Source organism: Nothobranchius furzeri, chromosome 2 (assembly GCF_043380555.1).
Source record: "Nothobranchius furzeri strain GRZ-AD chromosome 2, NfurGRZ-RIMD1, whole genome shotgun sequence".
Taxonomy (NCBI): domain Eukaryota; kingdom Metazoa; phylum Chordata; class Actinopteri; order Cyprinodontiformes; family Nothobranchiidae; genus Nothobranchius; species Nothobranchius furzeri.
Genome location: NC_091742.1, coordinates 20706664 through 20734048, shown reverse-complemented (window position 1 = coordinate 20734048; position 27385 = coordinate 20706664). Strand labels below are relative to the sequence as shown.

At 44.3% G+C, this 27385-nt stretch overlaps 1 protein-coding gene and 1 pseudogene across 1 annotated transcript; both read right to left on the bottom strand.

Moving 5' to 3' along the window:
• Positions 1 to 728: 728 nt before the first annotated feature.
• On the bottom strand, positions 729 to 27385 carry ism2b (isthmin 2b). Its single transcript, XM_015948218.3, has 6 exons — positions 26695 to 27385; positions 12256 to 12504; positions 10214 to 10544; positions 5417 to 5554; positions 5252 to 5320; positions 729 to 3997 (listed from the first exon to the last, which is right to left on the bottom strand). Exons 1-6 carry the CDS (start codon positions 26794 to 26796, stop codon positions 3480 to 3482), a joined length of 1407 nt encoding a protein of 468 aa, XP_015803704.3. The 5' UTR covers positions 26797 to 27385; the 3' UTR covers positions 729 to 3479.
• LOC139066355 (uncharacterized) lies at positions 7766 to 9049 on the bottom strand (annotated as a pseudogene).

Genomic DNA, 27385 nt, shown 5'->3' with positions numbered 1-27385 from the left:
AATTAACTTCTGCATCATTCTGGTGGCTAAACGTAGTTTCTAGAGTTTAAATCAACTTCATTTTCCAGTCATCCTTTTTCTTGTCTTACAACTTTTAGCTGGAAAAACACATTGGTCAGAAATGTGTGGCTGGCACGCTCATGAACCGCCACAAACATGCCCACAACATGTTCTGGATGCATGAAAAAAACCTGTGGTTGATTGTTTATACAGAGAAAGTCTTTGTAGTTTTAGATTTGCACCCATCTGATTTTATACTAACAACGCTTTTCCACATCTACTGCACTCTGCCGTCATGTAATAGCAGCAACTGGATGCTGTTTTTGCATTTTGATTAGAAAACTGAGTTCAGGAGAGACAAATCACTGGCAAATTCTCATTACATCTCATTAGGGAGGGCACTAACTCACCACATCACATTTACAGATTACAAAGCAAAGCAGTTTCCATCAACTCTGGACAGCACTCTCGACATTAGCCAGGGACATTCCTTTCGACTGTCTGACTTTATTTGATCGTTAAAACACGTTTCAAGGGGATAAATAACACTTAAAGGAGTCGTTTGAGATTGGAAACTGCACTTCTTTGCCTTCTTCTTGTGAGTTAAAGCGTAACCCGTTGTTTTTAGAGCATTTTTCTCTACAGCAGCCTGCTTTGCTTGGCTCCAACTACACAGCATTTGAAGTGTGGAAAAAGAAGACGCCAATCATAAGAAAAACAAGAATCAGTTGATGAATGCAAGCTCTTTATATATATTTTCTTCAATATATTTGCAACAACATATTCATAGAACACCGTGGTCCAACACCAAATTAAATACAGACACCTGTTGCTTCTGTGGGAAGTGATCTGAGACAAGCGGTTTCCCTTTGTTAACGGGTGCCTTCATTTTTAAGTCTGATTGGTGCACCATGTTGAGTAGAGACACTTCAAAGCTTCATCAAATGTTTTAAAAATAGAGAACAGACAAATAAATACTGTACAACAACATATATAATGTAATGCTGGATTCAGCAATCACAAAAAGATCATGCTTTTTTTAATAACACGTACATGTGTTTGCGCCTTCGTGTAAGAATGCAGCACTTCTGGCAAGCTCACCTTCACACAATAACACTGTCATCAAATAACGGCAAAAATAAAGTGCCTTTCTTTAAAGACTGGCTGCTCCAAAGTCCAAGTGTGTGTCTGGAGGAAGAATTTAAATCTGTCATTTGTTAGGTTGGTTTGACGAACATTGTTGTTGATCTGGAAGTGAAGGACAGTTATATTGGCACAAACTCCTAGACTTTTAACCAGTAAGTTCAAACGAAGGGTTGCCTCTCATCTGAGGAGCTTTTTCACTGCAAAGTGAGAATTGGTAAGTTCCTGAGTGGTTGTTATAATCTGGAGCGCGAGAAGAAAGAGTCAACAAAAGAGCGGCATTGTTTGAAGTGGTCACTGGGGTCAGGTGGGGGGGGGGGGGGGGAATTTGTACGTGTTCAGCTCAGCTACAGTGGAAACTCAGAGATTGGCTCTGCACGAGTTCATGCTAGCTGAACTTGCATGTAAATCCCTCTCCTCCCTTCAGAGTGCTTGTTACCATCAAGAGAAGGGCGAGTTGCATAGCAGCTCGTCTTTCCAGAAAGGGGAAGCTCACCTCGGTTTAAAAGCTTAGAGGTCAGCCTTTTAGGCTAACTGAGAAGGATCGCCATAGTTCAGATATCCGTGAGTTTTAAAATAAGTTCAGATGCCTTTGTTTGAACTTACTAGGATTATTTTGCCTAAGGTGACTGAGGCCATCTGCCTGTGTAATAACTCTGGCCTTTTAAAATCCTCATAACAAACGTGATATCAAAAACTTAAAGAGCAAGTCACCCCTACCAGATTCTTACTCCACTCCCATTTCCTGTTTGAAAAATGCGCTACAAGGAGGCGTTCCTGGCAGACCAAGAGGGTGGCGTCGCTAACAAATACACACACTGGCTCACAGCGACATTGTGACATCATATGGTACCAGCTAACGTCACAGAGTACCTCTTAGCCAATAGCGATAGCAGATTTAAAATCAAATGTAGGGCGGAGTTTTTGCCTGAAGAGGGCGCAACACTGACAGCTTTAGGCAGAATATTTAAAAACTTAACTAAGATGCACTAAAGTTCCAAATTACTGACTACATGTGTCTACAGCACAATTAGACACTCATTTACAGACACTCGTCTGCTAAATACATAAACATTTACATAGATTATCAGCCAAAAAAGTGGATTTGGGGGTGACTTGCTCTTTAAAGAATTTGGTCCAATCAACTAAGTCCTGCTGCTGGTACACACATTCTTAATTAGAACAGCTACCAACTCAATTACTTTCTATCGGAGGGAATGTCCTTTCTATCCAGTCTAGTTCTGTGCATAAACAGCCTGAGAGCAACTTCTTACCATATACATCAACCGTTTGCTTTTAAGTGTTTGATCAGCTTTTAAAAACCGCACAAAACATCATCTGTTCCTCACTTTCAATCTGTTTTACACAGCTAGTAAACTCCCACTAACGTTTACCCCAACACATTTGTACAGGACCCAGAAGTGCTCTGCTGACGAGGTAAAAAAACTAATGTGTTTGTCATAGTGAGTTAGTCCCCCTGAGAACATTGTACAGACACATCTTTGAGTGAAATCTAATCTCTGTTTTTCCTACATCTGCTCTGGAGATATGTGGAGGCTGGATTCATACTGGCACCAACAGTTAGATTTGTATCTCTTTGGCACCCAGATCACACAAGGAAAATGCGAGCAAACAAATCAACCCGTGTGATGAAATATTTAAAATCAGATTTGCTTTTGTTCTGAATCATTACCACCTCATTAACCTCTTTTTTGTTTTCCCTAGAAGGTCTGCTGAGGACAGCAGGGTTGTGTAAAGCCATATGCCCGTAACACTGGACAGCTCTGGCTGTGATGTGCATTAAAGTAAATGCGTGAAGCATTTTGGGTCTTTTGCATATACTGTAGCAGCATTATTCGATATTTGTCCACTGGATCCTGCCTGTAGCTGTGTCATTGTCCTAAAAATCACCAACCCTTACTCACATAGCACTTTCTACTGTAAAAATGAAGGAAAACATGACCTGAATGTAGACCGTGTGTTGCTTTTGTCAATTAAAACGCTTCAAAATGCAAAACAGAAGCCAGTTATGGTGGACTTAATGGTTACATTCATCCAGGAATGTTTAGGAATTAAAATGTGATATAATACCAGATGAGTAAGAGGTTGGCAATCAGTGAGACAACATCCCATCCATTTGCTTGGATTGTTTAGTTATAAAATTAGATAACCCGACTATACCACAAAACTCACAATCACAATTATAGATTTCCTCTGAGTTTCCTGTGCATGCTTGACAGCTGATATGGAGGTTTAAAGTGATATCTTCAGTTAAAATCATGATTGTGTCCTCTGACTTTCTGGCTGACACATGGTCGTTTTTTGGCTGTGATGCCTCAGTACTCCCTGGCCTCCTCGAGTTCATTCATAAACACGTCTTCATGGGGGTTTTCTGGGCAGCTCAATCCGTTGTTTGGCGGCCGCACTTCGTGGAAGCGACTCCAGTCCCCCTTGCACAGGATCCATGGCAGCACATCCACTTTGAAGTGCAGTTCGTGGGAGAACTCCGCACTGATGAGGTTAGGCGTGCCCGCGCCTTTCCCTCGCGTGATCAGCCGTCCAAACTCGTCGTAACAACAGTGCTGCGCTGCGAGAGTGGATGAGTCGCCGGAGAGCGCAGAGCGAATGCAGCTGCGTGCCGAGGGCTTGTAGATATCCAGACGCTCCTTGGGGCTGCTGGCGTCCCGCCAGCGAAACGGCTGGCCGTGAGTGTCGTCGTGCAGGCTGACCACAGTGTACGCCACCTCGGACGGGTAGGAGCAGGGGCAGCTGGGGAGCTCAGACAGAACCTGGTGCAGATACCTCTGGAGGAACTCGCTCTTGCAATTGAGCCATTTCTCACAGCTGTCCACATCTGCTGGGAAATAGGACAAAGGGATTCTAAATGTGTCCTAAAAAGTTCACGCTACGCCGGTGACAGAAAGAGCAGGTGTTAGCATGGAGTCCTACGGCTTACTAGAGACATGTTGTAATGGGAGGAGATGGATTTAGTCATTTTAGGTCCCAAAGGGAAAGTCAGACATGAGCCCTTTCAGTGACCTGGATCGGATTTGTAAAAGAAAATATTAAAAAACCTACATTTAGCTTTTTCTGTTTTTAATAGTATTTCCGACGTTTCTCTTTTCCTGCATCATTGTAGCAAATGCCCTTGTTTGTTTTACATGACTCAGGCACGTGTCTTCGGTGAGCAGCCTGTTTTAAAATGTATTTAACACATTTGAAAGTATTTAACAGAATATATTAACAGTAAAGCCCATATTGTCCTTTTTTTACATGTGTGGAACACTGAAAACCTGTTTTTTAATGATTGTTTCTAATTATTATCAGTCACTCTGAGTTTTTCATGCAGGCTGAACATGAAAAGAGTCTCCTACACATATATCCTGCATTTAGCTTCTAATTGAAAATAGACGGTGAAACTCTAGGGTTTGAAAAGTTGGACAGATCTACATCACACTGTTATTTAACAATCATGGACTCATCCATTTTGACTCACGTCGGGGAAGGTTGTTGGTTTAGCGTCCAGGAAACAGCAACAGGGCGGCCAACTTTAAGTTTTCCATGCATGAGGGGGGGGGGGGGGGTGCTTTTTCAGAGTGAGACATTGGAGGTGTGGCGTGATAGTGAGAGTGAGTGAAGGGGGTCAGATGCGTTAGAGTTGGCAGCCCTGCAGCTTAGAACATCTAAGCTAGTAGAAGCTAACTGTTAGCATTAGCAACTCAACAACATGGCAGAACTCCTCCTTGTGTTGTTTGTGGAGGTTAAACATCCTTGTTGCTGTTATCCAATTCGAGGTGAGATGTCCAAATATCAGCAAATAAAACTCCAAATCCTGCCATCTGAAGCTCTCCTCTGATCTGGCCATTTTTAGTTCCTGAAACTGGTGCAATGAAGCTTTTTCCCCAGAGTACTACAGACCACTGCAAATGTATTTATTAAATGAGTGTTCTACACCTCTAATAAGGCTTCTAGCATCTCAAAGCCAAAGGTCTAATAACAAAACCATGTCTATTAACTAGTTGACAATTCCAAAAAAGATTTAAATTGCAAATTACAAAGTACAATGAAACTACTATATTGTACATTGTTAAAATCTGAAAAGACTCACCTGTTCCAAAGGGTTCTGTGCCATTCTCCATCTCAAAAGGGAAAGGTTCTACCATGGTGTTGACATCACCTGCGAAAAGCAAATGAGTAGATGGGTTTCAGTAGAAATTAGATGGTAAACCAGTCTAAAAGCATTACGGTTATTAAGATAGAGGCCGATTCTAACCAGGACAAGGATCCAGGTCACATTTAGAAGCTTCAGTCAGAGTGCAGGAGTAGCCACAAGACTTTGTCCTCTTCCTTTCCCCGTGTCCACATGTCACTGAGCATGGAGACCAAGGAGTCCACTCATCTGTGTCTTTCTCTGTGGAGAGAAAACTGTATCAGAATCAGCGCTGACTCTAAAGCTCTTGTTTATCCAACGCAGTTCAAAGCCAGCTCTATACTCTGATTAGATTAGTGTAAAACAAAGACAACATAACTAAACTTTTGTTTTGACAAGGATTTGTGTACTTCAACTGTCTAATCCAGAACAAGCTCTCAAAGTTTCCGAAATGTCTCAGTTTATACAAATGACAATTTTCCCCTGGCTTAACTTTTTTCCCATCTGACGCGCTACACTCTTTTTAATCAGACTCCAGTAAAATTAGAGGGAGAGATGCTGTGCTGTGGCTGTCCGCCTCCGCACCATATTTCCTTGTGGTGTTAATAACACTAAAAACAAGTCATTCCTGATTAAAGGCGAGGTGGGTGCAGAAATACCAGCTTGGGTGTAGCAAGCACCCAATTTTACTTTGTGGGCAATGCCAACTCGCCATGTGGACGTGCGATTATGAAGTCTCAGGAGAGCTGTAATTACAGAAGAAGCTAAGGTTGGCATCCTTGCTTTCTGTTCACAGAGACGTTATATGTGACCATTTGATAGACAATGTTGCTCTTCGACAAGTCGTCTTTATTTATAAAGAAGGAAAATAACGTTAAGACACCAGCAACCATGGGGTTCCCCTTTAAATCCATCACAACAAATAACGATCTGATTTATTGGAAACGTTTTTAGAGTTATATTAGCACATTAAACTGAGTTCATGACTCTTCTTCTATAATAATCTTTCTTTCTCTCAATGACTGAAATGTTCTTTCACTCACATTTTTCTCTATTTTTACCACTGAATACATCATCTGTGCAGTTGGAGACACAAGTGCCCTTTACAGTCTCCCTACATTCCTGAACACTTAAAAGGCTGAGCCGCACAGGACGGCGAGGGCGATCAGGGTCTAGTAGAGGGGGGGGGGGGGGGTCTAGAAGGATGAAAGAGACAGCCAAATAGTCCCTGTCATTCTGCGTTCCCAATCTGCCCTCTAATTGTCCACAAGCAGAGGGATGTTTTGTCCCAGGGAACAGTGCCGTCCGGCCTCATGCTGCCATTAGCGAGCGCATCAAGTCCATCTTCAAAAGGCGGGCCTCTGCGACCAGCACGGCAGTGTCGACTTCAAAGCAACCGTAGCTCACAATGCCTTTATGGTCGAGTGCTCATGCTTCCTCGTATGCTGGCATCATTTGGCTCTCTGTGATAGTCGAGCATTCCGTAGAAGTTGTTCAGTCGCTCACAAGCATTTGTTATGTTCTCACACCAGCTCCCTCAGCTGCTGTACTACAGATGCACCGATTCTGTTTTTGAGAACGAATGCAGATTTATATTTTGTATTTGATACCAAAGTATCTCAAACAACTTTAATTGTCAGAATACTTTTATTTTCAGTTTTTGGTTTACTTTAAATTTTGATTTTGTGGGTAAAAACTTCTGTAATGAAGTTTTCTGTTATTGCAAGGTTTAAATAAGTGCTCAATGATTGTGATTGTGTGTTAACTGATTTTTAAAGATATTTTTATTGCATCTTGGGAATGACGGGTATCAGATTCATCAGTCACTGATAAGGCCAATCGTGCAGCCTAAAAATCCAGACAAACCATAGTAGTAGCAAAAGAATTTGCTCTACAGGTTGGTCTAGCCACACTCCGTTGTAGCCTCAATAGTAGGGCTGAAACGAACCATCATATGATTCGAATGGTTTGATCAATTAGATTCCTTGATTTCTTTTTTACTGATTCTGTTGTGTTTCAATCACTCTTTATTGGAATAAATCAGAGAAAAGTGCAGTGATTCATCTTGTTCACGAACGAGCTTTGTTCTAGTTTGTCAGTCACATGTCGTCATTGACCAATGGCAGTCATGGAGACAGCGTGCTGCAGACGAAGAGGCAAAAAGCAGCTCACAGTGAGTACTGTCATTTTAACACCTGGCAGCGGTTTTGAGCTAAAATTTCATCAAATCAAACTAAATCACCACTAAATAACATGGTTTCGGTCAAGGACCTTAGCAGGTTTGCCTCCTTTTAGCATTTATAGATTTTTTTTTCTGAGGCTCATGTTTTGTTTTTTGTTTTTTTGTTATTTGGGAGTTGCATTCCGTGTAAACTCCACCAGTATTTAACCCAGTTAAGACCCAATATTATAGATACTTCTTTTTCTGGTAAGAAATGACCACCAGTGTGCTGCAGCCTTACTCCTCTAAAATACATCCCAATATATTGATCTGGGCTCCAGAAGACTTACAGCATGCAAGAGCCATGTTTGGGGAGAGGGTGTTTGATTTTATATATGTGTGTGTGTGTGTGTGTGTGTGTGTGTGTGTGTGTGTGTGTGTGTGTGTGTGTGTGTGTGTGTGTGTGTTTATGTATTTAGCAGACGCTTTTGTCCAAAGTGACTTACAAATGATAATCGGCATGTTGCCCTTGAAGCTAACAACAACATCATCAACAACAACATTGACATCAATCATGGAGAGGAGGGAACAAGGAGTGGACAGTAGAGAGAGGGGACGGGTGCAGGGAGGGTGCTAGTTTAGAAGATGCTCTCTGAAGAGCAGGGTCTTCAGGAGTTTCTTGAAAATTGAAAAGGAAGCCGCTGTTCTGGTAGTGCTTGGAAGGTCATTCCACTTTGTGGAATGATGCATGAGAAGAGCCTGGATTGTCCTGAGCGTGGCGTAGGCACTGCTAGCCGATGATCCTGTGATGACCGGAGCGGCCGGGCCGAGACGTAAGCCTTTGCAAGAGGATTCAGGTAGATGGGAGCCGTACCGTCTCAGACTTTGTATGCTAGTGTTAGCAATTTGAATTTGATGCGTGCTGCTAGCGGTAACCAGTGGAGCTTAATGAACAGAGGGGTGACGTGTGCTCTTTTTGGCTGATTGAAGACCAGACGCACCGCTGCATTCTGGACCATTTGAAGAGGTCTCACAGTACAGGCTGGAAGACCAGTTAGAAGGGCATTGCAGTAATCGAGGTGGGAGATGACAGTAGATTGCACCAGGAGCTGGGTGGCATGCTGTGTTAGGTATGGTCTGATCTTTCGTATGTTATACAGCGCAAAGCGGCATGAACGAGCAACTGAGGCAACATGATCTTTAAAGGTCAGGTGTTCATCAATCACAACACCCAGATTTCGAACTGCCTTTGAAGGAGCCAGAGATAGGAAGTCATTTTGGATTGAGATATTGTGCTGTATGGATGGTTTTGCTGGGATGACAAGTAGTTCAGTTTTAGAGAGGTTGAGCTGGAGATGGTGGGATTTCATCCATTTCCATATGTTAGAGAGACAGTTTGATATTCGTGCAGACACAGTGTGGTCGTCCGATGGAAATGACAGATAGAGCTGGGTGTCGTCTGCATAGCACGTGAGGTGGTGTATATGGCAAAGAGAAGAGGTCCTAGTACAAAAGCCTGGGGGACTCCTGTGGCAAGATGGTGCACGGTAGAGGATTGTCCAAGCCAAGATACACTGAATGATCGTCCTGTGAGGTACGATTCAAACCAGGCGTGTGCTTTCTCTGTAATGCCCATGCTAGAGAGTGTGGACAAAAGGAAGCCATGGTTGACCGTGTCAAATGCAGCTGATAAGTCGAGCAGGATAAGCACTGAGGGTTTGGCAGTCGCTCTAGCTTCTTTTAAGGATTCCGTCACTGCTAACAGAGCAGTTTCAGTGGAGTGGCCCTTTTAGAACCCAGACTGGTAAGGGTCAAGCAGACAGTTTTGTGAGAGGTATTCTGTGATCTGCTTGAATGATTTTGGACAGAAAATGGAGGAGAGAGATAGGTCGGTAGTTCTCCACGTGATTTGGAGGAAGAGATGGGGTTTTTTTTTTAGCAGCGTTTTAACCTGAGCATGCTTGAGAGAGGTGGGAAATGTACCGGATGTCAGTGAAGCGTTAATCACATGTGTGACTGCTGCGGCTACTGTAGGAGCAATAACTTGGAGCAGCTTAGTCAGAATGGGGTCAAGTGGGCATGTAGTAGGGCGGCTGCACGTGAGAAGCTTGGACATACGGTTCTCAGTGAGAGGGGAAAGAGAGGAAAATGAAGCAGTAGAGCTTGAGATGGTTGGGCTAGAAGGAGTTTGTGGTAGCGAATGTTCAGGAGACCCAACAATTAAGAAGAGCTGAAGGCCACTATCAGAGTAACACGGGCTCTCATAACACCTGATCTGTGCCACAGACTGGTCGACTCCATGCCACCCCGCACTGCTGCAGTAATCCAGGCCAAAGGAGCCCCAACCAAATATGGCGCACTGAACATGTTCATACTTTTCAGTTGACCAACATTTCTAAATTCCTTTTTTATACATTGGTCTTAATTGCTATTCTTATATTCTGAGATACTGAATATGGAATTTTCATTAGTTGTCAGTCATAATCATCAAAATTAACAAAATAAACGTTTTAAATATATGTTTGTCTGTAATTCATTCATTTAATATACAAGTTTCCCTTTCTGAATGGAATTAATGAAATAAATCTTCTTTGTCATGATATTCCAATATGATGTATTTAGGATGACTTGACAAGCTACCAATCATGTGAAATATTTACTCTTTACTCTTTACTCTTTACTCGTTTTCCCACATTATAAATTGTTGAACAAAAAATAATTGCTGGTAGACAAAAGACAGGCCATTTGATGAAACATACCATAGTAAGTCTGCATGCGATTCCAACCTTCGTTCCAATGGTTGTCCCACTCTCCACCCACCCCACTGGGTAAGGGCTCTTCACTGCCATAATCCAAAGTGTAATATTCCTCCCCCTCCTCACCAGCTTCCTCTACACCTAACCGACTGTTGCTGCCTTCACTGGAATCAGAGTCAGTGTAACTCCAAAACAGCGGCCAGAAAAGCTTCTTTCCTCCGAGCCAGTCTACAGTGGAGGAAGGGGAGGAGGAGGAAGGGGGTAGCCAGTCTTTTTCATTAGCCAGGTCCATTTCTACCTCCATCTGAGGGTCATCCACCACCTCTATGGTGACCTAAACACAACAAAATTAATAATAATTTAGACACACCAAGTAACATGGACATCTTTTTTCCTGACTTAATAATTAATTTCAAGATTGAAAAACATTTTTTTTCATATAAGTAAAAGTACATCGACAACAAAAAAGCAACCAAAAAGTTAGTCAAGTTTGTTTTAACACTTGACTTAATATCTCTCCTCAGATGACACTTTAGTGACTCCACTCTTTTCGCAGTTCTAAGTCAAAGAGTGAAAATGAACATTCAGTGAACAAAACAATCAGGCGGAGAATGTGAACCTTTATTCTGGATAAGTGCCTCTCATTAAATCGACATGACTCATCCGAGACGCTACAGTATGAAAACTCATCTTGTTTACTTTAAACTTAACATATCCTCAGTGCCTTGTTTATATGCTACAAGGAAAACTCATAAAAGATTTAATCACCCTCTGAGCATGATGTAAACATTCACCAATTAGCCACAATATTATGACCACTAACAGGGAATGTAACCCAGTCAATCTTGTAGAATTTTTTGCAGTTTGTCAGTGTTGGTTTGACGCATTTGAGACAGCTAAATAGGTTTTGAACACACCCTCTACACACACAACAGCCACAGCAATCTACAAAGTTCTTGTTGTCAACCAACAGGGTATAAACAATGGCACCCCCAAGGGGTGGCCAGGGGTGGCCATGGCCACCCCCTACAAAATGCGCCCCCCGCAAAAGCCATTGTTAATAAATTGCTATTAAATCATAAATCATATTAATGTTCACTTAAACCATAAATTGATCTTATTCATTCAAGACATAATTGTAAAGCTAAATAAAAATAATACAATTAATGAGTAAAGAAATATTCAGAATAAAAAAAATACATGTTTCTGCTGCTCACCATTCTAAAAACATTTTTATCTCCATAGTTTTTTGTGAACACAGCAACAGGTGAATTAAATAAAAAAAAGCATTTTAAAATAACATTTGAAATAACACTTTAAATAACTGAAATTTATTTTTCTGAAATGTTTGTGTTTGTAAAATTTTAGTTAAATATTTTGGATACATACTGGGTTTTTTTTCTAAATAAAAAGAAATTAAGGAGCAATGCAATACATCGCCACAGGCTAATCTCTCCCAGAGTTGCAACAAGGACCAATTTGGTGTCCCATCGCAAATATTTCTTCTGGCCACCCCTATTAAAATGTCCTGGAGGCGCCCCTGGCTATTAAGGACCTATTAATAAAGTCTGTATCTCACCGGGTTGCTAATGCAAACAGCTTTCTGTGCAAGTTTAAAAAAATGTCTGGTGAAGGGTTGCAGGGTCACACTCCTCTGTCAGTGAAATGTTGAACATGTTTTAAAAATGTAGGTAAAGGTTTTCTCCCAAGAGTCTGAGTGGTTATCTGAAACCTTTCTCTGTTCAGTTTTCAGGAGTCAGAAAGGGAAATGTTTTGGGAAGGAATTGGTGACCACATTTCAAATAAGTTGGTAGATGATTGAGAGACTTTAATAGTAAGTTGCATTAAAAAAATCTATTCAACTGTTCCGTAAATGTTGCAACAGATTTTTAATAATGCCATGTCCCCCATATCACCTGGTTCTAAATGAAAAAAAAAAACAGTTGTGTTTTAAGGTGCGGGCATTTAAAGCCTTTCACATTGGTACATGCTCTAAAATACAATAAAAAATTTTAAAAAAAGTTGGGTCCTTTTCTCCCACTTGCCTGTATGTTGGGGTTCTGGGAATTGATGTCCGCATTGGCTAGGTCTGGAAAGTTCTTTAGGTCGAAGATAAAGGGTTTGGTCTCCTCTGGTTCAGGCTGGGGAAGAACACCAACAGAGCGATGCTGGGAGTGAGACCACCTCTTCTGCTGGCTGTGGGGCTCTGGCAGAAGACTCTGAACCTGGTTGTGCTCCTCTAAAGTCTCAGAAGCATGCTGGACCCCACCACTGTGAACTGGTTGGCTGTAAATCTAAAGATTGACATAGGTAGAGGTGAGTTTATCTCAACTACAAAGTCTTGCATTAAATTAATTGAAGAAAGAAACATTACTAAAAGAAACTTTTGAAATTTAAAGCAAAAATCTTTTAAGGAGTTAACAGACTACATACATCAACAACTAACACTAAAAAACAGTAGTTACTTTAGAGGTAATAACCAAATCTGTATATATTATGCTACAAATGATGGTTTAATGGTGAGAAAATACAACCATTCCATGCTTCCATGATGTAACTACTAATCGTACATCACTTTGGATAAAAGCATCTGCCAAATAAATAAACATAAATATAACTGCGATAAAATCCTCTACTTTACAGCTTGGTCATAGCACCCCCCCCCCCCCCCCCCACCACCACCACCACCACCACCACCACCGCCAAAAAATAAGCCATCAAACTAAGCAGCAGGCGATCAACCGGCATTTGTTTGATTTCCACAACAGCTATGGCATCCAGACTGTGGACAAAGAGCATCCTGTGCCAGAAAGATCCTCTTTTAGCTTTAATGAGAGGGCCTGGGAGGCGTGGGACCCCTGGGTGGATGAAGTGTGTCTGAGCCTGCTCTGTTGCTGTCATTATGTGGCCCTGCTTCAAGTGACTTTTCAGATTTTACAGTAAGTAAATAAAGAATAATTGTTGTGTTGGAAAGACACAAGTTAGAGACATATTTACTGGGCAGTTATGACTGCATTCTTAACTCAGGTCAAGCAGCACTTTCCTCTGAAGCTTAATTCCAGTTCGGACTAGGGATGTAAGAAAATTTCAATATTTTATGCTATGATTTATATGAATATAATGTTAATAATGTGTTGAACCTTGATTTGAAGAAAATCGGAAATCGAACTTAAATTGCAAATTCTCCTGAAAAAAAAAACTGCGATTTCCAGCCATCCATCCATTTTCTGAACCCGCTTTGTCCACGCAGGGTCGCGGGGGGGGGGGGGGGGGGGGGGGGTATCTCCAGCGGTCAACGGGCAATCAGGCAGGGTACACCCTGGACAGAGAGCCAGTCCATCGCAGGGCAACACAGAGACACACAGGATAAACAATCATGCACACACACACACACACACACACACACACACACACCTAAGGACAATTTGGACAGACCAGTAAACCTAACAGTCATGTTGTTGGACTGTGGGAGGAAGCCAGAGTACCCGGAGAGAACCCACGCATGCACAGGGAGAACATGCAAACTCCATGCAGTAAGATCCCAGGCCGGGAAGCGAACCCAGGACCTTCTTGCTACAAGGCAACAGCTCTAACCACTGCGCAGCCTAAATCGCAGTTTCATCTTTTCCTAAAATTGTTCAGCCCTATTTAAATGCATCTGGTTTATTTTCCAATTAAACTCAGTCTTAAAAATTGCAAACATCGTCTGGCTTTTAGTCTCGTAATATAGGGTATGGTCTCCCCTATTTTGTGATTTATGTTTATTTATTTGGCAGATGCTTTAAAGCGACATACAATTTTTAACCTATAGGACAAACCCCTGTGGGGAAAACCGGAGTAGGAAAACCCACGCATGCATGGAGAGGACATGCGGAAAGGCCGAAGCTGAGTCTCGAACTGCAACCTTCTTTCTGTGGGGCAACAGTGCTCCGCCAAAAGAGCCTGAGTTGTTATGGGCATTGAAACCAGATTTATGTCGTATCATCAGATCCTTGCCAATACACACCCCTATTCCTGATCAGACAGTTATAATATCCTTTAATCTACAGGTAAGCTCTGAACAAGTCAACATTTCATTACATGAAGTCTCACAATTGTGCTGCATTAATGCTTTCCAAGGAAATGAATCTTTTAAAGATGCTATTTGTAGTTTTATCTTTTCAGGAACTATGATTGTTTTGTCAGAAACCCATAAAAGTGATTGTCCTGTATTGTGATTTAGGCAACATGTCTTTTTTGTTTTTGCTAATCCCGCCCCCTGTACAATAGAGCTCAATGCAATATGATCGGCGCGCCGGTCAGCACTAACCAATAGCGTTAGACTACCGCTTACACACAGACGTCAATCAGAGTGTGCTCCAGCGTTTAAAGACGTATCTTGATTGATGCAGAGTTGGCGACCTTTCTCATGGACAAGCACGTATTTCAAATAAAAATATATGAAAACACAACACAACATGAGCATAATAATTGTAAAACAACGTGTTTTATCTGTTTTGTTGGCTAAAACAACGAGTTTGTGAACAAGAGGCGTTGGAAGTAAAACAATGTGATGAGCCCGTCAGCCACTGGATGGTGCCATCAGATAAAAGAAATAATCCAGAGAGCAACTTTATATTCCTTTATAATGAACTTTAGAAAATCAGCTAAATTGCTCTTATTATCTCCCTTATGTCTGCCATGTGAATAATAAATGAATACTTAGTTTGTCTGATTCTCCAGTGAGCTGCTTTTAAAGGACATGTCTGTGTCATGTGATTAACTGGCCCAAACATATGATTGGACAAGGATTTTGAGCCAGTTTGTGGTCAGCTCTGTAAAACAGGAGCAGTTAGAAGGTTAAAGAGTTGAAGAAATGACTGAATTCATGGCCAGCAAGTAGATGATTTACAATTATGGCCTCTGCAAGTGGGTGTATGTTTCAGAGCCTGCCTCTGATTGTCTCATAAAAACCTTGCATCAGCGGTCAGATTTAGGGGTGCGGACATCTAAAGTCTGTAAAGAGGAAAAACCTGCCATGAAAGATGAATGATGGCGTTGATCCCCCTCTTTAAATATAAGTAAACAGGCAAAGACAAACAGGCGACCTGTTGGGAATACTTTCTCTTTGTAACCGAATACAGTGTTTGGGAACGTTGCGTTTGTAATAAATCAGAAATGACCAACTAGACATCTCATCAAGTTAGACTTATTAAAGTAAAGCCAGTGAAAACGGTCACAATTCACTTCAGTATTCAGCAACAACTTACAACTTCAACATATTAATCTACAAAAACCTTCCCGGAGACCTAACACAAATCAACATGTTTTAGATTAAGCTACTCTTCCAGGCTCTACAATAAATGTTTGTTGTTAATGACATTTTATTTTACTTTACCTTTTTCACTTCATAAAATGCATGTACAACTACAAAAATTGGGAATAAATTGGTGCAATTATTTGTTTATTTCAGTTGTATAATTAGTTCTTTTTATTTCTTGATATTTTTGTATCTTGGACTGAACTGGACACTTTCAACTCTCCACAGCCCTTTTTAGAAGGCACACCATGCCAGCAAATCAGCATAATACTGCTGCCACGTGTCTTGTAAACGCGCCGTGGCGACATGGCATTGTGGGAATTTCGCGCCATTTGTGCCGTTACACTTGGTAATTACTTTGTATATTACTGCAATGCTGGACTTGTGAATGCATTTTACGCCTTGGAAAACAAAGGGAGGTGTCATGATAATGTGGGGAGTTACTGCCGAGCTCCAGCCGGCAACTATATTGAAAATGAAAGTGAACAAGGGCGATAAGTTTGGGTGATAAGTTATGTCCACGATAAATGAAAGTCCACGGCAGAGCAGAGACCGCCCCCATACACCCTTTATACCGCCATCGCCTAATCTTTTGTAAAAGACATGATTGCACCACATTGCCGCACGGTCTGACCACTTATAAACAACCAAAGGCTCCCAGATGACAGCTCAGCATTGCGGCAAATTGGCGACATTGTTTTCTAAAAGAGGCTTCAATACAATACCATTTAGCTGTCTTGTACTTCAATGTGTATCAAATAAAAATGACATCCTGTGGTCAAATGTATGTACTGTTGTAGATGTATCAAAACAAACGAGCCTGCTCTGAGTAACTATTTCCAGTTACAGATCAGCACTAAAAGAATCTAAATGACGAGTCATACTAGCATTTTTTACAATACAATGCCGCCAATTTTCCGCAACGTTGAGCCGGCATGAGGGAGCCTTGGGTCGTTTATAAAGCCTAATATATACTTCTCCATCAGCTTCACCAGGGAGAGACACGCACGAATGGACCGAGACTATTTGCCCTCATACTTCTCCACCTCCTGGGATTGTTCCAAAGCAATTCCCCACCAGGACAGCAGAGGGCGTAGCGCTGTTCTGTGGTATCCTGTCATGTATCCGGTTCAAGATAGTGTGTTTATATTGTGTATTTTGTATTTAAGAGACATTTAAAAACAGACAAATTTGTCACTCATCCTCCTCCACCTCTTCATGCGCTCGCCACCTCTAAACCTATGGTTCCCGTCATTTCCGTCCATGAATAAAACGCTTGCTGCGGATCCTTTCACTCCTCCAGTCATGGGGGAATAAAATGTTCATATTTTTAGAGTTTCTCCGCGAGGTATTCTTTAAGCTGCCCCATGTCTGCTGCTAGATATCCTTGGCTCTCTTTATGTTTTTGAGGGCGCAATGGCGGCGCTGTAGACGACAGCGGCCTCCTGACCAATCACAAGCTTGCGTTCTCCGTCTCGACGGACAAATGTTTAGAAAAGAGTGCTTGACTTCGTTTGTCCTTGCGAACCTGTCGGAGAGCCCTCAAAAGGACGAATAATGGCGTTGCGTGCGTCCATCCCAACGCAGACGGAGAACTATAAATTAGGCCTAAGTGGTCAGAGTGTGGCAGTAACATGGCGCAATCATGTCCTTTTTAACAAAACCTTATGTGATGGCGGTATGAAGTGGGTATGGGGCTCAATGTTAGCCTTTAGCTTTCGTTGCCCAATATAAAATAAAACAAACATTGTTTACACTTTCTTTTGCTTATATTTTTAGCTTCTGGGTCGCTCCCTTTACTGGCCTCCATCCTTTCCACAGCGATGCTGCTTTTTGCCGGCCAGTGTCGAAGTACAAATGCTGACACAGAAGCAGTTGCTGGCACAGACTTGGCAACCTTGCAGCCGCACATATGATTGGCTCTGTAACCAAGTAGTATGGAGGTGGGACAGATTGTAAACAAAAATGATCTCCCTCTTATGTTTTTTTAAGAGGAGAAAACTGACAACCCCCCACCCGGCTGAGAAGAAAATCGGTTTCAATGTAACTTTCCTTCCAAGACATTAGAAAATTTTGGGAGTTTTTCACTTCATAATTCTTACTTATTGTATCTTTAAAAGCACATTGAGCTGCAATCGTTATTGACATTTTACTATTCGAAGTGACAGACTGACTGAAAGTTGTCAATGCGGAACAAGTAAATGCATTAAAATCTAATTATTTTTCAAGTTTACCTGCCAGCCTGCCTCTCCCTGCATTTGCCTGCACCTTTCGGCCCTTCTACAAACCAGATCTTTAGACTTTAACCATCGTGGGTAAATCCTAAAGATGAAATTATGCACAACCTCATGGAAAAATCCAAGAGTATGTCAAGTGATTGACTCTGAGAAACAAACACACCAAACCTTTGCTCAGTATATTTCATACTGAGTCACCGCTATTTTTGTAGTAAGTAACTAAGTAAATTTTATTTGTATAGCACTTATCACAGAAATAAAATCACAAAGTGCTTCACATAGATCAAAACAAAGTCATAAAATTATAAAATTTCATGAACAGATGAAATATGATTACAAATCTGAGTTAAAAATGAGAAAATAAAAGGTTTAGGTGAAAGCAGCTTTAAATAAAATGGTCTTAAGCTGTTTTTTAAAGGTGCCCAGACTGTCATTGTTATGAAAGGATAAAGGTGTCAGACTGATCGGCTGGATACGGGAGTTGAGCTTGTAGAGAGCGTGGTCTCACAGACGCGGAAGTGATAGCGTCGGTGAAACGCCGGCTCACGGTTTAATCTAGGAATCCCAGAGCGTTCGTGCGTCAATGAAGTGACACGGAAATGCTGGTTTTTCATGAAGTAAGTAAGAACACTTACTGTGAGCTGAGAGTTCGTAAGATGGATCGGTTGCTTGGAAACTCTGATCATAGATCTGAAGAAACAATGACTGAGTGGTGAGCTGGGGAGGCGACTTCCGTATATAGTCCCGGTTCATGACGTAGGTGCGACGTGGAGGGAATCCCCGCGAGGGACATGCTGCATGCTGGGAGTTGTGGTCCATGGTGGAGATCGGCTAGCTGGGAGAGGCTGGTTTGGGGACTTCCCCCCCCCGTCCAGGGACGCTCCTGAAGTCCCAGGGCGGCCCCGGCGGCCCCAGAAGTCAGAGATAAGGGTAGGATCCAGGATGGAGCGGGCCAGTTCCCAGGGGCGTTCCTCGGGGCCGTAGTCCGCCCAGTCCACGAGGTACTGCCATCCCCGACCCCTGCGACGGGCGTCCAGGACGCATCAGACGGTGTAGATGGGATCACCGTCGAGGAAGCGGGCAGGCGGAGGCGCCGGAGCCGGAGGCGGAAGCAGGGAGGATTCCAAATAGGGCTTGAGTCGGGAGATGAGGAAGGTGGGATGAACGAGGAGAGTCGCCGGCAACCGCAGCCGGTACGAGACTGGGTTGATGACCTTCTGTATTGTGTAAGGCCCGAGGAACCAGGGAGCGAGCTTCTTGGATCCAGCACGGAAGCGGAGGTCCGCGGTGGACACCCAGACCTTATCCCCAGGGACATAGGAGGGACCAGGACGGTGTCGGCAGAGATGTTGGCGAGCGTAACGGGCGATAGCTCGGGTGATGGAAGCTCGCGCTTTGATCCAGGCATTCTTGCAGCGCCTCACTAGGGATTGCGCGGCAGATGCAGCAACTTCGGGCTCCTGGTGGGCGAAGACCGGGGGCTGGTAGCCATAGCAGACCTCGAAAGGGGACATATGAGTGGTTGAAGGGTGTGAAGATTGTGGGACAGCTCTGCCCAGAGGAGGTATTTAGGCCATTGCGAGGGTGCGAGGGTTGGGCCGAGACAAAGCACCGGAGGTACCGACCCAGCTGTTGGTTAGCCTGCTCCGTCTGACCACTGGTCTGCGGGTGATAGCCTGAGGATAGGCTGACCGATGCTCCCATTAGGTGGCAAAAGGCTTTCCAGAATCGGGCTGTATACTGGGGGCCCCGGTCGGGGACCACATCGACAGGGAAGCCGTGGAGGCGCACCACGTTCTCCAGGAATAGTTCGACACATCGCTGCGACAGGATGTAGAGACATAGAGACGACCCGCGGGGGGTCTCTGGAGGTGCAGGGTCGTCCCGGAGGGCGTTCTGGATAGCCTCCTCCAACGGCCACCTTAGGTGGGCCAGGAAATGGTGCTCTGGGAGAATTGGTGCATGCTCAGACGTCGGCGTGGAGTGTGTGAACTGGCGGGTGAGGGCATCAGCCTTCTGGTTCTTAGTTCCAGGGCGGTAGGCGAGATGGAACTCATAGGGCTCGAAGAAGAGGACCCAGCGGGCCTGGCGAGGATTGAGCTGCTTGGCGGATCAGATGTGAGTCGGGTTCTGGTGGTCCGTCCAGATAGTGAAAGGCTGGGTGGTGCCTAGAAGCCACTGTCTCCACTCCTCCAGCGCCCATTTTATGGCCAGCAGTTCACGATCACCCACGCCATACCTCTGCTGGGTGGCGGAAAACTTCCTAGAGAAGTAGGCGCAGGGATGGAGTCTGTCGTCGGGCCCGCCTTGGGACAGGATGGCACCGGCACCGACGTCCGAGGCATCGACTTCGACCACAAAGGGCTCCGTAGTCTCTGGATGGCGGAGGAGAGGGGCCGACGTGAACCGGGTGACCAGGTGGCGGAAGGCCCGAATGGCATCTGGAGTTAGACGGAACGGTTGGCCGAGTGGGCTTGGTCGGGTGAGGGAGGTGAGCGTTGCCACAATGGTGCTGAAGTTCTTAATAAAACGGCGGTAAAAGTTGCAGAAGCCCAGAAAACTCTGTAGCTGTTTTAGGCTCGTAGGAAGGGGCCAGTCAGTGACCGCCTGGACCTTCTGAGGGTCCATGGTTATGCCCTGATCCGAAATCATGAAGCCCAGGAATGAGATGGTCCGCTGGTGGAAAGAGCATTTCTCGGGCTTGCAGTATAGGTTATTGTTCAGGAGCCGGGTCAGGACGGCACGAACATGATGGAGGTGTTCGGCCTCGGACTTGGAGTAAATTAGGATGTCATCCAGGTAGGCAAACACCCACTGGCCCAGCATGTCACGGAGGACATCGTTAATGAGGCACTGAAATATGGCGGGGCTATTGCACAACCCGAAGGGCATGACCTGATACTCCCAATGACGGTGGGTGTGATGAATGTGGTCTTCCACTCATCCCCAGCTTTGATGCAGACCAGATTGTAGGCGCTCTGGATGTCCAGTTTTATGAAGATCCGTGCCTGGGAGATGGAGTCCAGAGCAGTCGTGAGGAGTGGCAGGGGATGGCGGTCCCTGATAGTGAACTTGTTTAGACCCCAGTAATCTATACAGGGACGAAGGTCACCTTCCTTTTTCTTCACAAAGAAGAAGCCTGCAGCACCCGGGGAAGAGGAGGGTCGGATGAAACCCTGCTGGAGGGCCTGGTTGATGTATTCCTCCATAGCTCTGGATTTGGAGGGAGACCGAGAAAAGGCGCCTATGGGGAGGACTGGTACCTGGTTGTAGCTTGATCTCCATGTCATATGGGCAGTGAGGCAGCATTGTGGTGGCGCGTCGCTTATCGAAGACTGTGGCCAGATCCCAATAGGGTAGTGGCAGATTGGGCGGTAGAGGACCAAGACCACCAGCCGGGCGGTCTGCCATGGGTGGAGGAGGAGAGAGGTGGACCTGGCACTGGGTCCCCCAGCCTAAAAGGCGGTTCTGGGACCAGGAAATCTGGGGGTCGTGGAGACAGAGCCAGGGGAACCCCAGGATTAGAGGAGAGGAGGGAGCGGAGATGATGAGAAAGTGGAGGGTTTCCCTGTGGCCTTGGAGGACCATCTGGAGTGACTGGGTTCGGTCTTTGACAGGATAGGGCTGGAGAGGTCTGCCATCCACCGAGGTCACCGGAACAACTCGTTTCAGGGGAGTCAGGGGGATCCGTAGGCGTTTAGCCAGATCCACGTCCATGAAGTTGTCGGCGGCCCCCGAGTCCACCAAATCATGTACCTGAGGTCTCGTCGTGAAAGAGGGTGACAGGAAGGAGGAGTCGGTGAGAAGAGATAGGGGCAGAGGGTGACCCGGGCTGAGCTACCCCAATACTCAGTGGGCTCCTCCATTTCCCGGCCGTAATGGGCAGTCCAGGGGCCTGTGGTCGGGAGAGCCACAATAGGCACAGAGACCCTCGCGACACCGTCGCTGTCTCTCCTCCGGGGGAAGGTGGCCTAGCTGCATAGGCTCCTCAGTAGAAGTGGGTCCGGAAGCTGGCGTTGGTGAACGAGGAAGAGGTCCGGGAGCTCTGAGTGAGCGAGTGGAGGACCTGGGTCGAACCAGAACCCGCTGGTCGATGCGCAGCGCCAGTTCGGCAACCTCATCCAGGGTCTGGGGCAGTTCTTTTCCCACCGTCTTGTCTCGGATGTAGGGCGCCAACCCCTCCAAGAAGACAGCTCGAAGGGCAGAGTCATCCCACTGTAGTTTGGCCGCGATGGTGCGAAACTCTGATGCATAGGTGCACACTGAGCGTTCCCGTTGGCGGAGCTTTAAGAGACGTGCTTCAGCCCCCACTTCGCTACTGGGTGGAACAAAGGTCTTCCTGAGGGCGGCCAAAAAAGCAGCATAGTCATTGCAGGCAGGGGATTTAGAATTATAAAGAGCAGTGGCCCACTCCTGAGCGCGTCCAGAAAGCAGGGAGGTGAGGTGCGCAACCCGAGAGCGGGCAGTGGGGAAGCGTCCTGGTTGGCACTCGAATTGCATATCGAGGGAGGCGAGCAGATCATCAGGGCTCCCAACCTTTCCATTCCACCTCTCCGGTAGGCTGAACTGCGGCTCCTCCTTAGGTGGAGCGAGGGCTTGCTGCTGGAGAGCATTGAGGGATGTGGTCAATTGAAGGGTGAGGTCGGTCAGGGAGTTCACCTTGGTGTTGAGCCAATCGACCAAGGCGTGGAGCTGAACAATCTCATTCTTCATTTGCTCAAACTCCGCTGGGTTAACGGACTCAGTCATCCTGTCAGACTGGTCGGCTGGATACGGGAGTTGAGCTTGTAGAGAGCGTGGTCTCACAGACGCGGAAGTGATAGCTTCGGTGAAACGCCGGCTCACGGTTTAATCTAGGAATTCCCGAGCGTTCGAGCGTCAATGAAGTTACACGGAAATGCTGGGTTTTCCAGACGTAAGTAAGAACATTTACTGTGAGCTGAGAGTTCGTAAGATGGATCGGTTGCTTGGAAACTCTGATCATAGATCCGAAGAAACGATGACTGAGTGGTGAGCTGGGGAGGCGACTTCTGTATATAGTCGTGGTTCGTGACGTAGGTGTGATGTGGAGGGAATCCCTGTGAGGGGCATGCTGGGAGTTGTGGTCCATGGTGGAGATCGGCTAGCTGGGTGAGGCTGGTTTGGGGACTTGGGTTCTGACAAAAGGAAGATCATTCCAGAATCGGTGTGCCACAGTCTGGAAGGAGCGATCACCTCGACTTTTGTATATGGTCTTTGGAACTTCTAGAAGGTTCTGGTGTGTGGACCTGAGGGCTGGGTTGGAGCACAAGGCTTTAACAGTTCAGTAATATAGGGAGGAGCCTGATCATAGAGCATTGAAAGTTATAGTCAGGATTCTAAAATGAACTCTAAAGTTTAAGGGTAACCAGTGGAGAGACATTAGAAGAGGAGTGATGTGTGCTCTTCTGTTTGCTCCAGTTAGGAGTCTCGCTGCAGAGTTCTGGACCAACTGAAGGAGGTCAATGGCTTTTTTGTTAAAACATGTGAAAAGTGTGTTACAGTAATCTAGATGGGTTGGTTAAGTTCTATGGTAGCCTTCTTAAAGTGGGTTGACTTCAAACATTTATCAGTCACATTAAATGATTACTTTTTTGAGAGTTTCATTCAAATGTGTCCAGTGGTTCTTGGGATTTTTGCAAACACAAACATCAAGAGGGGCAAAAAATATCCTCTGCCATTTGCCTATTGGTGCCGGGGTGATGATTAAACACAACAATTCCATCACTGAAATCTAAAAGTACTGAAATCAATGATCAGAATGCATAAAAATAGAGTTTTATTGCTAAATATCTCTGATACCTAGATTTAACAAATCTCTCAGTGTACTGTCAGATCTAACTCACCTAACACTCACTCAAAATATCTGAAGTCCAGACTTATGAAGGAGACTCACATACTTTCACACCATCCTCATCTTGTGTTGTTTCACATCTGGATCTTGTATTCTTTTGCCCTGCATATCACTCCTCCCCCCTCTGATCCTGCTCTCCTCTCTCAGTAGTGGGGCTCCTCTGATCAAAGACCTTATGACTGATGGCATGTAGTGTGCTTAACAGAGAGGACCCCAGTCTGACTTGGAGACTCCAGTCTCAAACTAGATGTTTTTTAGAGGTACATTGTGTTGTTTTTTTTAAGGGAAGTAAATGTCAATTTCAAGGCTACTGCTACTGCTGCTGCACATTTAGGTTGGAGGGGTTCGGAGGCTGGATGAGGCCAACGGGGGTGGAGTGAGGTGAGGGGTTGGGATGAGATCCGGTAGGAACGGGAAGGCATGCAGTGTGGCAGCCCTGATTTATGTGCACACAGCAATCAAAGGCCTCTGCACTTGGCTGTTTCCAAACCATTACAGAAGAACAATCAACTATGGGCACTCTTTGATCGGCAAATTTTTCAAATAGAACCAAGACAACAAATGCATGGCCTGGTGGAAACAGGGTAAGGTTGTAAGGCAGAGGGGGGTGGGGAGCAGCAAGGGGTACAAGGCGGTGGACAAACGGGTCCTGCTTTTGGGAAAGAGGCCACTTCAATGCCATGGGGGGTAAAGAAGAAACAGGAAATTCCACACAACTGCAAAAAAGAGCCAATGTAAATAAGCAGATGAATGACACTTGACCTTATACTAGTTACATAAGAATCTGTTCGACCCTGAAACAATACCTGGACCAACACATACCTACCTAATGGAACACTCACACATACTCCAGTGAGATTATATTCTCACTAATCCATCCCTTCTTCTGTTTTCTCTCCATCTCTCTGGGCTTTGACATAAATCAGACAGATGATGAAAGAGAAAGTTCTAACAGGGCATCAATGGGAGGCCACACAAGACGGAGAGTTCAAAGACCAAATCTTAACTCTGACACACACAAACAGACTTTGATTTCCAAATATGTCTGTGTATAACACAAACATCCCCTTAGAAACACCACACACTGCACAGCGTGTGGAGCTGCACACACAAGTTTGGATTTATGATAGCAGGGTGGATGCCCAGTCGTAGCAAGCGTTACTATACATGGAGAGAAGAGCGGAGCAAAAAAAGTAACATGTACTCACGGAGAAAAGTAGTCATTAAGGGGAGTTACCTAAATCAATTGATGTCATTTAGATGAAATAAAAAAGCAATAAAAAGAATTTCAATGCACATGTTTGGCATGTTGTATACAAATTATTCTACAGCATACATGAAAACTGGTCTATCTCAGTTGACGAAAACCAGTTTGGAACACAAACGACTGGATGCTGATGTAAAATGAAGTATAATTCTTTAAAAATCGGTATCAGCATCGACCTTAAAAAAACCATATCGATCGGTGTCAGTTTTGACCTGCGGCGGCACGTGGTTTGAAGGAGAGGCAAACAAATAAATCAGGTTGAGGTGGATTTATTGCAGCATGTCTTGTCACCATCACCAACAACTAACACTAATGCTCACTGCCTTTTATAACCAAGTGAATGATTGGAAGAAACCAAGAAAAGGGGTAATCAAAGAAATAATAACTAAATAATATTTACCAAACCCAACCACCAAATAATAAATGATACCAAACATTATTTACATAAATACAAATTATATTAACTAAATAAATCCAAGTTCACTCAAACAAAAGAAACTAGGTTTCACATAACTCCTCCAGGAATCACACCTTATTTAAGTGGTATGCTCCAGCAGCTTAACAGAAGCACCTGGGACACAAACTTCCCTGCCCCGCCCTGCTGAGGAGACACCACCTGAAAGGTGAGTGAAACTTTGGAGATTAACTTAAACACATATTGACATTTAACCAACATTTCCTCTTTACACAGGAAGGGTGGCCATTCCCTCTGCTTCCGAAGAATTTGTTTACAAATGTCCAACACAAAATAAATCACTTCAATAACACCCTTCAATTGGAAATAACAGAACATAAATCGTAATGAATGGAACCCCTGGTCTCCATTACAGTCGGCCTCTACTTTGGAGTAGGGTAGACCAATATATCGGTCGGCTGATATATTGGGCTGATATATGTTCCGATAAAATATCGGCATCAGCCGATATACGTCCACTTCCTCTGTAAAGATATTTTAAAGTCAGACACATCCCTGGGCAGCCCGGTGCCGTTACATAATTACTCTAAAATGATTTCCAATTAAAATTTCTTTTACTTAGCAGTTTTAAATATTTAATACTTGTTCATTTAACTAACTTTTATATTATTAACTTTAGTGAAACGTCTGGTTTTAACACAGCAGTGCACAATATTAAGATCTAACAGCTGGTTAAATTCAGTTTTCAAAAATTTTACTTATGAAATTTTGTGTGTCAACTGATTATATTTGTGACATTTTAGCATGAAGGTGGAAAACGTCTAAATATCGGCCATAAAAATCAGCCCAAAATATCGGCAGCACAAATTGGCCATTGGCTGACCATGCCATTTATTTATCGGTATCGACAATAGAAAGGCCATCAAAACAGTGTCTATGCCAATAATTCCATCATCACCAGTCACCTACCGTAAGCATGCTGCACCAAGACCTGAGGAATCACTAATTCATTCATTCTGTAATGGGTTCAGTGACAAATAAAAATGCAAAAGAAGTTTGAGAGTGACGTTTTAGTAAAATCATTCATTCACAATAAAAGGTAGATTTAGACTTTGGTTTAAGCTAAAATAATTAGTTTTTCTCTGCTTTTTCACTCTTTTTGGAACTTCAGTAGCCTGTTTAAGTATAGAAACAATGTTACAATAATTTACAGACTATGTTCATTTAAAATTGTTATTGTTATAAATAAGAAGAAAAAATAAGACGCCACTAAAAAACGCTATTTACATATTAATTAAAGCGTTAATTGGCTGCCAAAGACAGTAATTAAAAAACTAACTGTGAGTTAGTCACAAATAGTAACAGTCAATAGAAAACAGCCCCATAAAACTTACTTTGTGAGGAAAGTTCTTGTGTTTAGTGGGGAAGCCTGTCCCCACGCTGAAGGACCAGAGCACGAGCAGCATCTGGAATCTCCTCGCGACCTCCTGACGCATCTTCTCCACTTTGATGTTTCCTTTTGTTAAAATAATAAGACCTGTCTTCTGTTTGGTTCTGAGTAAAAGAGCTCGTTAGGTCAGAAGAGAGACCCCTCCGTCAGCCTTTAACTTCAGCTCGGAACAAAAGTAACTTCTAGAGCCAGCTGAGTTGTGGGGATGCGCACCCGCGCGCTGTCCATGACGGATACAAGAGGCTCGCGCAGCAACTGTCGCTCCGCGCGCGCCACTTCTCCATAAAAAGCCGGACTCTGAGCACGCTTTAAGCACTGGGAAGTTAAATACCCAAGAAAAACTTTCCCGTCCGCACCAGCGCGGGTTTATTCAGCTGTGTGGAGCTGAGAGTGACTCACTCGTCGTGGGTGTTTCATCCACAGACATCAGGAGTTTGCTGGTTAATCCATTATCAAGCTGAAGTTCATCCTGCGGTTCTATAGGACCCGCGTGTGTGCAGCCCCAGCCAACCGGTCCAGTAAACTTCTAGGCTCGCAATTACAGGTTACATGCTGAGGGGGTGGGATTGCTCCCAGCTGTGTGTGTGTGTGTGTGTATATGTGTGTGTGTGTGTGTGTGTGGGGGGGGGGGGGGG